The sequence below is a fragment of the Chaetodon auriga genome, chromosome 11 (assembly GCF_051107435.1).
Source record: "Chaetodon auriga isolate fChaAug3 chromosome 11, fChaAug3.hap1, whole genome shotgun sequence".
In the NCBI taxonomy this organism is placed as follows: Eukaryota; Metazoa; Chordata; class Actinopteri; order Chaetodontiformes; family Chaetodontidae; genus Chaetodon; species Chaetodon auriga.
In genome coordinates, this window is record NC_135084.1 from 1644766 (window position 1) to 1658381 (window position 13616).

Genomic DNA, 13616 nt, shown 5'->3' on the forward strand with positions numbered 1-13616 from the left:
AAACACACACCACTCTTTCCTGACTGTTGGCTAACATCACATACCAAGTCTTGGGACTTGTGTTTGTACAGGTGGAATGGTTGCTGCTTTGGGTGTGACAGTTCCAGTGGCTGTGCATCCATGCATAAATTTGTTCACGTTGCAAGCCAAATGAACAGTTGAGCTTTCTTTCCGAGAGTTAGATGAGAAGATCCATAATATCAAGACTGGAACTCTTATATCTTTATGGAATAAAATATTCTTTTACCTCTTTCTATGAAATGATTGTGACAATGTGATTTATTCTTGACAAATAAGATATATATATATATAATGTACATAATGATTACATTACATTCATTGCACCTGGTCAAAAGTGATGACTGATGCATTTAAATAGGAATAAACAGAGGATTCTCTCTCTCTCTCTCTCTCTCTCTCTCTATATATATATATATATATATATATATATATGTGTGTGTGTGTGTGTGTGTGTGTGTGTGTGTGTGTTCCAACCTTATGGTCAACAGTATATAAGAGATAATAAGATACATTTATCTTTCTCTAGCAGTTATATTTGAGCTAGTACCAGGATCTGATTTGTCTTTCTTAATGTAAAGTGGAAGCAGAAAGATTTCAACAACTGGGTGCAGTGACTGTGAGTTTTGTCATTACGTTTAAGTTGCGTAGTACTTCAGTGCAGGTCTTGAGATACTGAAAAAAGTTCTTGGTTGTCAGATTAACTGTTTGTCAAGAAAAGTGTGTTGTGCATGTGTATGTGTGTATTTTGGGCCTGTGTCCTTGTGTAAAAAAAGTGACAAAGTTTATTTCCCCTGAGGAATTAATAAAGTGCTTCTAATTTTTATTCTTTAAATAGTTCCAGCAGCACATTTTTTTACATTTCCGAAAGTGTACAGATTAACCAAACTTTAAAAGTGTAAGTCATTTAGCTTTAATTGGTGTTGGTAGGCACATCTTTAAATTTTGGACAGTGCCAAGCTTGCTGTTTCTCCCCTATTTTTAGTCTTTATGGTAAAATAGGCAAGCAATGTCCTGTCTCAAGCTCCATACACACTGACATAGGATTTCATTATCAAGCTTCTCCTCTCAGTCTCGGAAAGCAAGCAGGTATTACCTAAAATGTTGAACTATTCCTTTAAGAATGATTTTCCTCCTCAGTATACAGTCTACAGCATACAATACATGTCTTTGTGTGTATCCAATACAAGCACATAATAATAATGAACATTTTCGGCTTAGGAGTCGTTTTTACATAAAGACATTTTATTAGCTTATACATACATCTCTAGTTATAATAATTAGCAATATCATACAAAGAAGTCAAAAATAATAACAGCTATGTATTTATAAAACTAAGCTGATATGCTACTCTTTACTATCAAAAACTTGAATTCCATGATGATATAGTACTTGCCTTGTTTCATCTGTCACAAATTCTTAACAACAACAAAAAAAGAATAGCCTGTAGTTTGGATTCAGGATAAATGTGGATGTGTGTATGTCTCTTTATCAACAAACTCTAATGTTACATTTTCTGCATACCCAAGCATCCAGTTTTATTGGTAGAACAAATCTTGAACATTTCATGTGGTGGTGAAAACACCAGAGAAAGTAAACATTCTGACATAATTATCCCACCAATGTAGGTTGGGATAGGCATCCACTTGTGTTAACTCCATAATGCTGAAACTGAGCACATTGAGAACCTTATTAACCTTATAAGAAGTATCTGATTGCTGGGGGTGAATTGTGTCAGGATTTCCCCTGGCACCCCCTTGGTGGCACTCCTGCTTAGAAGCCTAGCACAACACCTGTACTGGCTTAAATGAAGGTAGGGCTGAATGATTCATATGATATTGTTAAAATTAAAAAAATAAAATAAAATAAAATAAAAAAAATTAAAGTTATAGCTTTCATTGGTAAATGTACTGACCCCTATTGTTAATTAACATTAATTCTTGAATTTGTATCCAAGTCTTTCTGGTAATATGCTCTCTGCATTTCTGTGTGCAAGTGCATTAAAATGGCCAAATGCCTTCACTGAGAACAAAAACCACTGTATCATTTTTGATGTTTGAAAAAAATGACTGTGTGTTGTGTCATTTTGTTGTTTTTAAAAGACTACCAACAATCTGGAGCTCGGGAGCACAATAGTAATGAAATGAAAATGAGAAACAGTTAGTGAAGAGTTGCAAGAATTTCCTGTAGACTTTTAAGCACATCAGTATCATTGTTCTCTTACAGAATCACATATTATGTTAAAAAGCTAATGTTGGTTAAAGCAGCTACAGTGTAGAGCTGCAACTCTAATTATCAAGTATTGCCAGTCCAATTCCAGTATCAATACCTTGTAAGTATGTACACCACAAATTAATTACTAGAAAATAAGAGCAATTCAAATGCAATAATGGTAAAAAAAAAAAAAAAAAAAAAAAAAAAAAAAAAAAAAAAATTTAGATTATATATTTTCCTCAAATTGGTCATTCCTAAATAAATGTTTGTTGTTCTTCTTTAGTTATTATCAGAAATGATTAGCCTTTCCCAACAGAGCTACATTAAGGAAAATGTGTATGATTTCATGAGTTTTCAAATTTGGCCTTGAAGCATTAAAACCTAGAGAAAATGAAAATAGTGTTGCTGGATATCCAATGTATAGCCCACAAATTCAGTCCAAATCTTGCTATGTCTTCTTGCATCTACAACATCACATCTCCTTAAAATGCAGTAATAAAATGTTGCACAAGTTATGTTGTCCATGTCTAGATACCCAGGAGTGTGGAAAATGACAAACACATACAGAGTACCTTATATATGGCAAGGTTTATATTTTCTAACATTGTTGGTATACAAACTGACCCTGACAGAAAATCTGAAGGAGGAGGAAAAAATCCTCAAGTTTTTTTCTCCCAATAATCAAGAGCACATTTAAATCCCCCCACACATCCCTTTTTGTTCACTGTGTAACCCTTTCAATTACAGCCCCCTGGGTAAATGCCTCAAAATTACACAAGGAACAAAATTTGAACAGAAGCCACATACACACAGACTAGTTTGCTTCTTTCCTTATTTTTGTAAATGAGGTGAATGCTAGCTCTGCTGGCAACTGCTGTTTCAAACTTTAGTAATTTGAATTAACTATGTGGTTGTAACTCCAAACAGATTATATGCTCAGAGAAAGACAGAGGTCTTTAAAGTGTAATTTATCTTAATCACAACCTGGCATTTGATGTCACAGTTTTGAGTGCAACTATCAGTAATAACAGAGAGAGAGAGAGAGAGATTTTATCATGGCTGGCAGCTGTGGCTCAGGAGGTAGAGCGGTCGTCCACCAATCAGGAGGTCAGTGGTTGGATCCCCGGCCTTGGCAGTCCACATGCCGAAGTGTCCTTGGGCAAGATACTAAACACCCCCAAAAACCTGTCCCGATGCTGTGCCATCTGTGTGTGAATTCATATGTACATTGCTTTGGATAAAAACGTCTGCCAAATGACTAATTGTAATATTATTATATTGTATTATTTATTTTTATCATATATTTTATCCTGCCAATTATTTTTCTATCCAGCAGTTATCTAACCATTAATTAATCATTTAGTCTATGAAATATGAAAAAAGCCCATCACAACTTGACAGAGCCCAAGAAGACCAAAACACTCTGACCAAAGTGAACAACTGAAGGTATTCAGTTCACTACTATATATAACAAAAAGAATCAGCAACTCTGAGCTGGAACCTGAGAAAGTTGATCATTTTCAATATTTTGGCTTGAAAAAATGTTTAAAACAAAATAGTAGTTGATTATATAATATTGACTATATAAAATAACTGATTTAAATAACTGATTATTTTTCTTGTGATTAACTGAGCTATTAATTGACTAATTATTTCAGGTTTAATTAAGTTATCTGCTGCTAAAAAGTCTGATGGGGGCTGAAACACAAGCGCTTAATCAGGTTTTAAAGAAAAACCCCAGCTTAAGTAATGATGCTTGTGTCACACTAAACCACAACCAACTGCAACCATTAAAGCTATCACAGATGGTTCTTTGTAGGACAGGGTGATAAAGTAAAAGGTATTGATTACCATGATGATGTGTTGGAGGGTGTGCTGGTTCACACAAAACATATGAAATGCCTGTCATCTGCATCTGGTTATTTAATGAGCTCAATGTAGCTGTTTCTTTTTCCATTCATGATATGCTAATAAAGTAGTGTCAAATATGTTCATATCTTGTTGTATAGGCCAATTCTTATCCACAGCACCACTAACAAAGCTTTGCCAGTCTTGGCAACACTCTGTATTTACCAAAATGTTTCACAATAAAAGCCTTCCAGTGTTGAAAAGCTTTTAATGTAGGGCAACAGTACGAGTCTGTGTTTTCAGGCGGCTCTGTTGTGGCTGTGAGAGTAATCAGTAAGATGCGATGATGCTTTGCATCATTAGAGCTGCAACAATGACGAATTTTATGATCAATAATTTGTCAATCATTTTTCTCAATTATAATTATTTTGTCTGTAGAATGTTAAATTCCATCTATCCCATGATGACCTCACTAGTTTTGTCAGTTCAACAGTTCAAATTCCAAATAAATAGACTATGAAACCAGTCGATTCATTTTCTCTCAACTGACTAATTGAGTAATTGCTCTAATTGCTGCACGGCTAGATGGAAGATGAATGTAGGAATGAAATTAAACTTCAAACCACCAGAGATTTAGTTACAAACCACAAATACTGAAAACTGAAAAAGGCAAGACTTTTAAAAGCAATGCTTTCTTTGAAGTCATTAGCACAACAAGTTGCTATAGACCATTATGAGTTGTTATCGGACAGCCCTGCTGCCAATTGCAGGTCAATGAATTTTTCCCCTTGATGAACATAGTTTTCATGTGCAGTCAGGGATTACTATCAAAATTTGGGGGGCACTCACCTGAAGTACGAAATTTGAAATAACTGTTACAATGACTCAGTAACTCCTTTTGTGCTTTAGTCCCAGGTCCACAATGACTTTGTTAAGGTAGTTTCCATTGTCACATGTGGTATGAAGTTTTAAAATAATCACTTGCATGAATGAAAAGAGAGTGGAGTGTACCCTCCAGTGTTAGCATGTGAAGTTATTCTTCCATGTACAGCTTCTTTCATCCAGAAGATCTCTGTCTTTCCAAAGAGGTAGGACTATTTTGTTGACAACACAAAGGTTCTCAACTGTCTCATTTATTCTCTTCTCTTCATTTTGGCAATGCAGGGATGAGCATTTGCACATCTGAACAATGACATTCAGTCTTTTCTGGTGGTCCACAGCAAGTGCATAGCAGCAGCAGCAGCAGCAGCAGCAGACAGGGCAGAGACAGCGTTCAACTGTTGCCTCTTTGTTGCCTTTCTCATCTGCTTGATTTTGAATTTCATGATCATTTGTCCATCCAGTTATGTATCTATCAACTCATCCTTTCATCCATTCTCCTAATAACATCCTTCTGGTCTCTCTTGGGTGTGTGTTGTCACAGCAGTATCTGATCAAGTGTCACATCATGGTCAGGAGGAATCAAAGCTGAAAGGCAAGAAAAAAACAGTGCAGTTACTGTATGGGGATGTGTGTGTGTGTGTGTGTGTGTGTGTGTGTGTGTGTGTGTGTGTCAAGCCTCTACTCAGCAGAATGCAAGGATCCTTCCTCTCCAGGTAAAGATGGAAGCTGATTTAGTCCCCAATTAAGAACTGCTTCATTATTAAAAATGAACACACACAAACAATTTGAACTTTTTCCAATATAGCCACCTTTACAAAAAATTGGTCCATGTCTTAGAGCTTTGGAATTTTGAATTTTAACAACTTGAGGAAGAGTTCACATTCTGCAACTGAACTCACCTTGTGTAATTTATACACATGGTGAGTTTTTAAGTCCCTGAAAATCAGTTTTCTCAATCAGCTTCTTACTACGAGTTTTGGCGTTTTACAAAACCATACAACTTTTTGTTAAAGTTAGAAAAGGCTTGAAGATTTCTCCATTTGCCAAGTTTTGCTTTAACTCTTACTGGTTTGAAGTGAGTGGGGCTTTTTTCATCAGAATTCAGCAGCATTTGAATAAAAAAATTAGATGAACTGAAGACAGTATCTGCCAGTATCAGTCCTCCCTGGAATGCTCTCGGGGCAAAGCCCAAGAGTAAATCGGCTGATATGGAGAGACGTCCAACAGGTAGAACCCAGCGCCCAGAGATCTGTGAAGCGACAGGCTGACCTGTGTTATCATCCTCCTCAACACCTGTGCAGAGTAAGACACAGCTGTGGATAAAAGCTAAAGGGAAGATGAGCAACAAAGCTCCCAAACCAGCTAGTGTGCAGTTACGAAATTGGTTTGCTCCACTTCTGCAGGACCCTGGATCTCCAACTGAAAACTTGGATAACTTCTCGGACTCACAGAGAAGGGTAAGGCCTGACAGGAAGTCAGAAGCTAGAAAGTTACAAGGAAAGCTACTGACTGGTTCTGAGACTCTGGTTGTTGGTGATTCTGCTATTAAAGATGTGGGAAGCATGTACAGCAGAAACATTTGCATATTGCGAAACAACAATCTGAAGTGCTCAAACGAGATTTAGGTAAACTGCTAAATGCAGTGAGCTCTCTAAATGCTGAAGTCTTCTTCAGTGGGCCTTTACCACCAGTCAGAGGAGGAGGAGAGAGATTCAGCAGATTGTTGGCAGGAAACAGATGGATTTCAACTGCATGTGATGTCCACTCAGTGCATTTTATTGACAATTTCAACTTTTTCTGGGACCGCAGACATTTTTTCAAAGGAGACGGACTTTCCCTAAACAAGTCAGGAGTAAAACTTTTTGCTTCCAACCTATCTTTCTTCCTGTGTAACACTGTTCCCACTCCCAAGGACAAGAGACAAGAGGAATCCAAACAAAAGCAGCAAACACCAAAACATGAAGGAGAACCAACTCTCCCCCTGCCTGTATGCGCTAAGCATGAGGGATGCCAGAGGAAAAAAAGGGGATGCTTCATGTCCTCCACCAGGGGCCACTGCTCGTGAGGATTCACCGACTCCAACCACTAAAACTCCACCTAGGTCACCATCTCCAACCACTAAAACTCCACCTAGGTCAAAATCCCCAACTGTCCAAACTCCATCTAGCTCATCATCTTCACGGCTTGATCTGAACCTACTCCAGTCCCCTAGTAAGAGCCCAGCACAGCCACCTATTTGTGTTGGTAACTGATGTGTTCTGGGTCCATCTTTTAAGGCAAATGTTATGCCTGACTTTTCCAGGGAAAGGCCAGGGCCCATTGTGCTGGAAGCTTCAGTCACTACGTTTACATGCAGTCAAAAACCCTTTCATAACCGGAATATCAGCAATAACCCACTTGCGCACGGCCATGTAAACACCATGTAAACACCATGTTATTACGAATGTTTCAGAAACCAGAATATTGACCATAACCCGAATATTGGCTGCATGTAGATCGGCCCATCTCTCCAGAAAAATCACATCATCGAATTTAACATGTATTCCATGTCAGCCACAGTATGTTCTAAAACATGGGGATGTTGGACTTTTTAGCACATTTAAGTTAGCTCTTTTAAATGTTAGGTCTTTGGCAGGAAAATCATTCTTAATCAATGACTTTATCATCAAGCACAAGCTTGATTTTATGTTTTTAACTGAAACTTGGTTAGGACAAGATAACAGCGCAGCAGTTCTCAAAGAGTCAGCCCCTCTGAATTTCAGTTTCATAAGTGAAGTAAGAATGCGTAAGAGAGGAGGTGGAGTCGCCATTTTGTTTAATGAAAGCATTCAATTCAATAGAGTATCTTATGATCACTTTGAATCTTTTGAATATGTTGGCATTTAATCAAAGTCTCCCTGTTGATCAGTCTTCGCAACCATCTACAAGCCCCCAAAATACAATGCAAAGTTTTCCGATGAGTTTGCCAATCTACTGTCTGTTGTTTGTATTGATTTTGACTGTGTTGTGTTAGTGGTTGACTTCAACATTCATGTTGATAATCTCAAAGATGGATGTGCTAAAGAACTTTTAAACATCCTGCATCATTTTGGCCTATCTCAGCACGTAACACATTCAACACATAACAAAGGGCATATATTAGATTTGGTTATTTCCAAAGGGCTTAATATCTCTGAGGTTGTGGTGACGGATGTTGCTCTTTCTGATCATTACTGTGTGTCATTTAAAATGGCCACACCTGCTATTCTTAACAAAAGTGGAACAGAGTTAATCAAAAAGCGTTATATTAATGATAACACCCGTGCAGTCTTCACTCAGTCTTTTACACCATCACCAACACTGCCCTCAGCTTCAACTGATGACCTTGTAAATAGTTTCAGTTCCAAAGTTATGACTATTATTGACTCCATCGCCCCAGTTAAGACAAAAGTTTTATCAGGAAGGAAAAAGGCACCTTGGAGAAACACCACACTGGTCAAAGTCCAGAAAAGAGTCTGCAGACAGGCAGAGTGCAGGTGGTGAAAAACCAAACTCCAGGTTCATTATGAGATTTACAAAAACAGTCTCCACACCTATAACCATGAACTAAAGAAGGCAAGGCAAGCATTCTTCTCAGAGATTATCAACAGAAACTGTAATAATGCCTGCACTTTGTTTTCTGCTGTGGATAGACTGACAAACCCCACAGCATCAGTCCCTCCTGAGCTGCTATCCAAGTCATGCAATGATTTTGCAGCCTTTTTTACAGATAAAATTGCAAGGATAAGACAAACAGTGTGCAGCTCCAGCTCAAGCAAAATGATAAGTCCATCTGTGCCTTCTTGTTCTCCAGTTAATCTAGCACATTTTAACCTTCTAGATCATACAAGGCTGACAGAAACTATATCACAGTTAAAATCCACATCATGCTGCCTTGATACTCTGCCAACAAACTTTTTTAAAAAAATGTCTTTAATTGCATAGCTCCAGATGTGTTGCAGATAATAAATAATAAATAATAAATATCTCTTCAGTCTGGTCGGTTTCCCCAGGCCTTGAAAACTGCAGTAATAAAACCTCTCCTAAAAAAGACTAATCTGGATGCTTCAGTAATAAGTAACTACAGGCCAATATCAAATCTTCCCTTTCTAGGAAAAATTGTTGAAAGGGTTGTTTTTCAACAAACGCATGCTTTCATGATGCAGAACAATCTTTTTAATGCATTTCAGTCTGGATTTCGTCCACACCACAGCACTGAGACTGTACTTATCAAAGTTTTAAATGATATACATCTGAATAATGATGCTTCCAAAACCTCAGTCTTAGTATTATTAGATCTCAGTGCTGCCTTTGATACAGTTGATCATGACATACTTCTTGACAGACTGGAAAAGTGGGTGGGACTTACTGGCACTGTACTATGCGGGTTCAAATCTTATTTACAAGATAGAGACTACTTTGTGTCAAATGGTGAGCATGTGTCTGAACGAAAAAAGATGATGTGTGGGGTGCCACAAGGGTCCATTCTCGGACCACTTCTTTTCAATATCTACATGTTGCCCCTAGCTCAGATTATGGAGCATCATAATATTTCTTATCATACTTACGCAGACAATACACAACTTTATATTTCTGTGTCATCACATGACTACAGTCCCTTACTTTCACTGAGTGAGTGTATTCATCAAATCAATGAGTGGATGTGCCAGAATTTTCTTCAGCTTAATGCAGATAAGACAGAAGTGATTGTATTTGGCCCCAAAAATGAAAGGTCAAAGATCAGTGCTCACCTTAACTCCATGTCACTGACAACAACAGATAAAGCCAGAAATCTTGGTGTAATTATTGATTCTGACCTGAATTTTAACAACCATTTAAAGCTCATTACCAAATCAGCCTACTACCACCTGAAACATATAACCAGAATTAAGGGATGTCTGTCCAAAGAACACATGGAAAAACTTGTTCATGCATTTATTTTCGGTAGGTTGGACTATTGCAATGGAGTCTTTACTGGCCTAAAAAAAAATAAAAAATCAATTAGGCAACTACAGCTGATTCAAAATGCTGCTGCACAAGTCCTTACAAACACCAGAAAAATGGACCATATCACACCAGTCCTCAGATCACTACATTGGCTTCCTGTGAGTCAAAGAATAGACATTAAAATCTTACTGTTGGTCTACAACAGGGGTCGGGAACCTATGGCTCGCGATCCAGATGTGGCTCTTTTGATGGCTGCATCTGGCTCGCAGACAAATCCTTTGCGCATGCGCGAACCAGCGACTAGAAAGCCGGTTCACAGTAATTTCAGTGGGAAAGTGGCAAACAAACATGTCGTTGTGTCTATCTATTTATCTATCTATCAATCGCATAGGCAACGCAGATGAGGCAGAGACACTGTTCAAGTGGGGTTGCCGTATTTTGCTGTCGAAAATAGCGGCCGATGTGCGCATATGCAAAAGGGTCCGCACAACGGCTTGTCGTGAGATCAGGACGTAAACTTCCCTCGTTTTAATCGAGTTGTCAGCTCACTAATTTTAGAAACCCTTTTGAGAAGATGGCTTAAAGAAAAAAAGACAAGGAGTATCGTACTTTTCAGCAGGAATGCACAGAGGAATTTGCCTTTGTGGAGAGAGCAGGTTCTGCAGTGTGTCCAATATGCAATGATAAAATTGCATCTATGAAACGGTCAAATATAAAGCGGCACTTTGACACATGCCACACATTTGCATCGAAATATCCTGCGGGGGACAGCAGGAAGAAAGCATGTCAAGAGCTACTATCAGGAGTGCAAGCTAGTCAGCAGCAACTCCGTGTTTGGACCCAACAAGGTGACTGGAATTCGGCTAGCTTTGCTGGCGCTTTAGCAATTGTGAGATACGGAAAGCCATTCACAGATGGGGAGTATGCCAAAGCATTCATGCTTGATGTTGCCAATTAACTTTTTGATGACTTTTCGAATATGAAAAAACTTCAATCCGCAGACCAGCTGATTGTCAAAACTTGGAACGCGCTTCCCGTCACATACCACACACTGCAGCGTGTGAGTATTGCTGTACTGACAATGTTTGGCTCTACGTATGCATGTGAGCAGTCTTTCTCACATCTAAAGAACATTAAGACCAACCTACGATCACGTTTAATGGATGGAAGTCTCAATGCCTGCATGAAGCTTAACCTCACCACGTATCAAATAGACTACAAAGCCATCAGCAAAACCATGCAGCACCAGAAGTCGCATTAATGGTAAGAAATACTCATCATTGATTAGCAACAGCATAACAATGTTATTAAAAAGAATTCAGAGACTTATTGTACTTTGAAAGTGTTGAAATTACATAAAATGCACACATTTACATAAAAATATGTGGTGTTCATGGCTCTCTCAGCCAAAAAGGTTCCCGACCCCTGGTCTACAAAGTATTAAATGGTCTAGGACCAAAATATATTCTAGTTTTATTACCTCCATATGAATTATTCAGACCTCTCAGGTCATCAGGGACAGGTCTATAGCGTGTTCCCAGAATGAGAACCAAAGTGAAGCAGCTTTCAGTTATTATGCTCCTCACCTGTGGAACATTCTCCCTGCATACCTGAGGTGTGCACCAACTGTCAAATTAGGGTTGAAAACATTATTATTTGCTACAGCTTTTACTTAAAGTAAATATATTTGCTCAATGACTTTAATCATTCTAAATGCTAAATTATTGTCTTTTACTGGCTTCTGTTTTTAATTTTCCTTTAATTGTATTTTATTTTTATTTTTCTATTCTCTTCTAATCCCTTTCTTTCTTTCTTTCTTTCTTTGAAATGTATGATTTTAATGTATTTTTATGCTTCTGTAAAGCACTTTGTATTGCCTGGTGTATGACTTGTGCTATACAAATAAATTTGCCTTGCCTTGCCTTGTCTTACATACATTTTACTATAAACTGATATGTCTGCAGGTTGGAAAGTTTGATTTAGAATAGTTTGCAAGACCATAAGCATAAATACATTTTAAAGGTGAACTAGTGGGTAGATGAGTTTCTGTGTTCACTGCAATGACCTTTAATGTCCCTGTCAACCTCTGCAGTATCATTTAGCTACTTGTTTAAAACTACCTTTTTAAGACATATAAATACTTCAAAATTCACGAGTCGAGTATTCACCAATGTATTCTATGTTATAAAACCAAATGTTAATAAAATAAGCTAGCCATAGATATTTCATTCATCTTTAGTGCGAGCCTTGTACTTGGTGGTTTTCAGCCAGCTTCTTCACCAAGGAATGGATATTTTGCTGGGAACCGTGCGTGGCTTGCGGTGAACATAGGCGAGCCTCCTGAGCTCTAGATGAGATGCAGCTGAGCTGCTCACACGGGCAGTGTGGCAGCTCTAACCTGTTGACGTGAAAGACATCCTCCTGTTCCGAAGAAGAAGTCTCCATCTGGCATTAACGACAATGGACCCGCTGGACCCTTACATCACTCATGTTGAAGGTGCTGGAGATGCTGGTCCTGGCCCACCTCTGACCGCAAATGAAATCATCACTGGACCCTCTACAGTTCGACAACCAACCTCATCTAGGTGTGGACAACACCTATCACCATCATGCACCTGCTGCAAAGTGCTCACTGCCACCTGGATTGTAGCAGCAGCACTGTGCGGATCACTTTCTTTGATTTCTCCAGTGCATTTAATACCATCCAGCCGCTGCTCCTGGGTGAGAAGCTGCAAGTGATGGGAGTCGACACGTCCACTATCTCCTGGATTACTGACTACCTGACAGACCACAGTTTGTTTGACTGGGCAACGTTCTGTCTGAGACTGTGGAAAGTAGTACAGGAGCGCCTCAGGAGACTGTTTTGTCTCCTATTCTTTTCAACTTGTACACCTCAGACTTCCAGTACAACTCCTCTTTGTGCCACCTACAGAAGTTTTTCAGATGATTCAGCGGTGGTGGGGTGTATAAAGGATGGACAAGAGGAGGAATACAGAGCAGTGTTGGACAATTTTGTGGAATGGTCTAGTAGAAATCACCTGCTGTTTAACGTGGCCAAGACCAAGGAGCTGGTGATTGATTTCAGGAGGAACAGGACAAGCACACAATCACTGTGTTCAAAGGGGAGAATGTCAAAGTGGTGGAGGATTACAAATACCTTGGAATTCACCTCGACAACAGACTAAATTGGAAAACTAAGATCAACACTGTCTACAAGAAGGGGATGAGCAGACTCTACTTCCCTCCTGAGGAGACAAGAAGAAGAAGAATCAGAGGGACAATAGGTGTGTCCCAATTCAGGGGCTGCATCCTTCGGAGAATGGATTTGAAGGCCGATTACGTCATAACGCTGCGCGAAGGCTGTCCCAATTCGTCCAAATTCGAAGGATCCGTGTGTCCTCCTTTTCCCTGTATTTGGAGGATGCGTCGCTACTATCCTTCACGGCCTCCCATATCCCAAGATGCTTTGCGCACCGATTGTTTTTTTTAATAATGGCGACCTGTTGATATGAGGAGCTCAGTTAACAGTTAGCCTTATTAAAACCCTTCACTTACAAATGTTACAAGCTCGCATGTCAACTAATATCTTATTTTGGGTGAATACTCGATTGTGATTGGCTGCAGGGTGTCCGTTAAAAAGTGTTGTAGGACAACTACAAAAAAGTTCCGGTCAAATAGCCTGATTGTTC

At 38.9% G+C, this 13616-nt stretch overlaps 1 protein-coding gene across 5 annotated transcripts in view; it reads right to left on the reverse strand.

Moving 5' to 3' along the window:
* Window positions 1-473: 473 nt before the first annotated feature.
* The window catches only part of LOC143328690 (coiled-coil domain-containing protein 85B-like), a 76052-nt gene continuing 62909 nt past the window's right edge, over window positions 474-13616 (reverse strand). For all 5 annotated transcript variants that reach the window (XR_013077838.1, XM_076743978.1, XM_076743975.1 and 2 more), the window contains one exon: window positions 474-5547. Coding sequence is in view for 3 of the 5 variants with exons in the window: in XM_076743978.1 (XP_076600093.1) it covers window positions 5498-5547 (50 nt within the window). In the remaining 2 variants the exon portion in view is untranslated. The remainder of the gene's footprint in view (window positions 5548-13616) is intronic.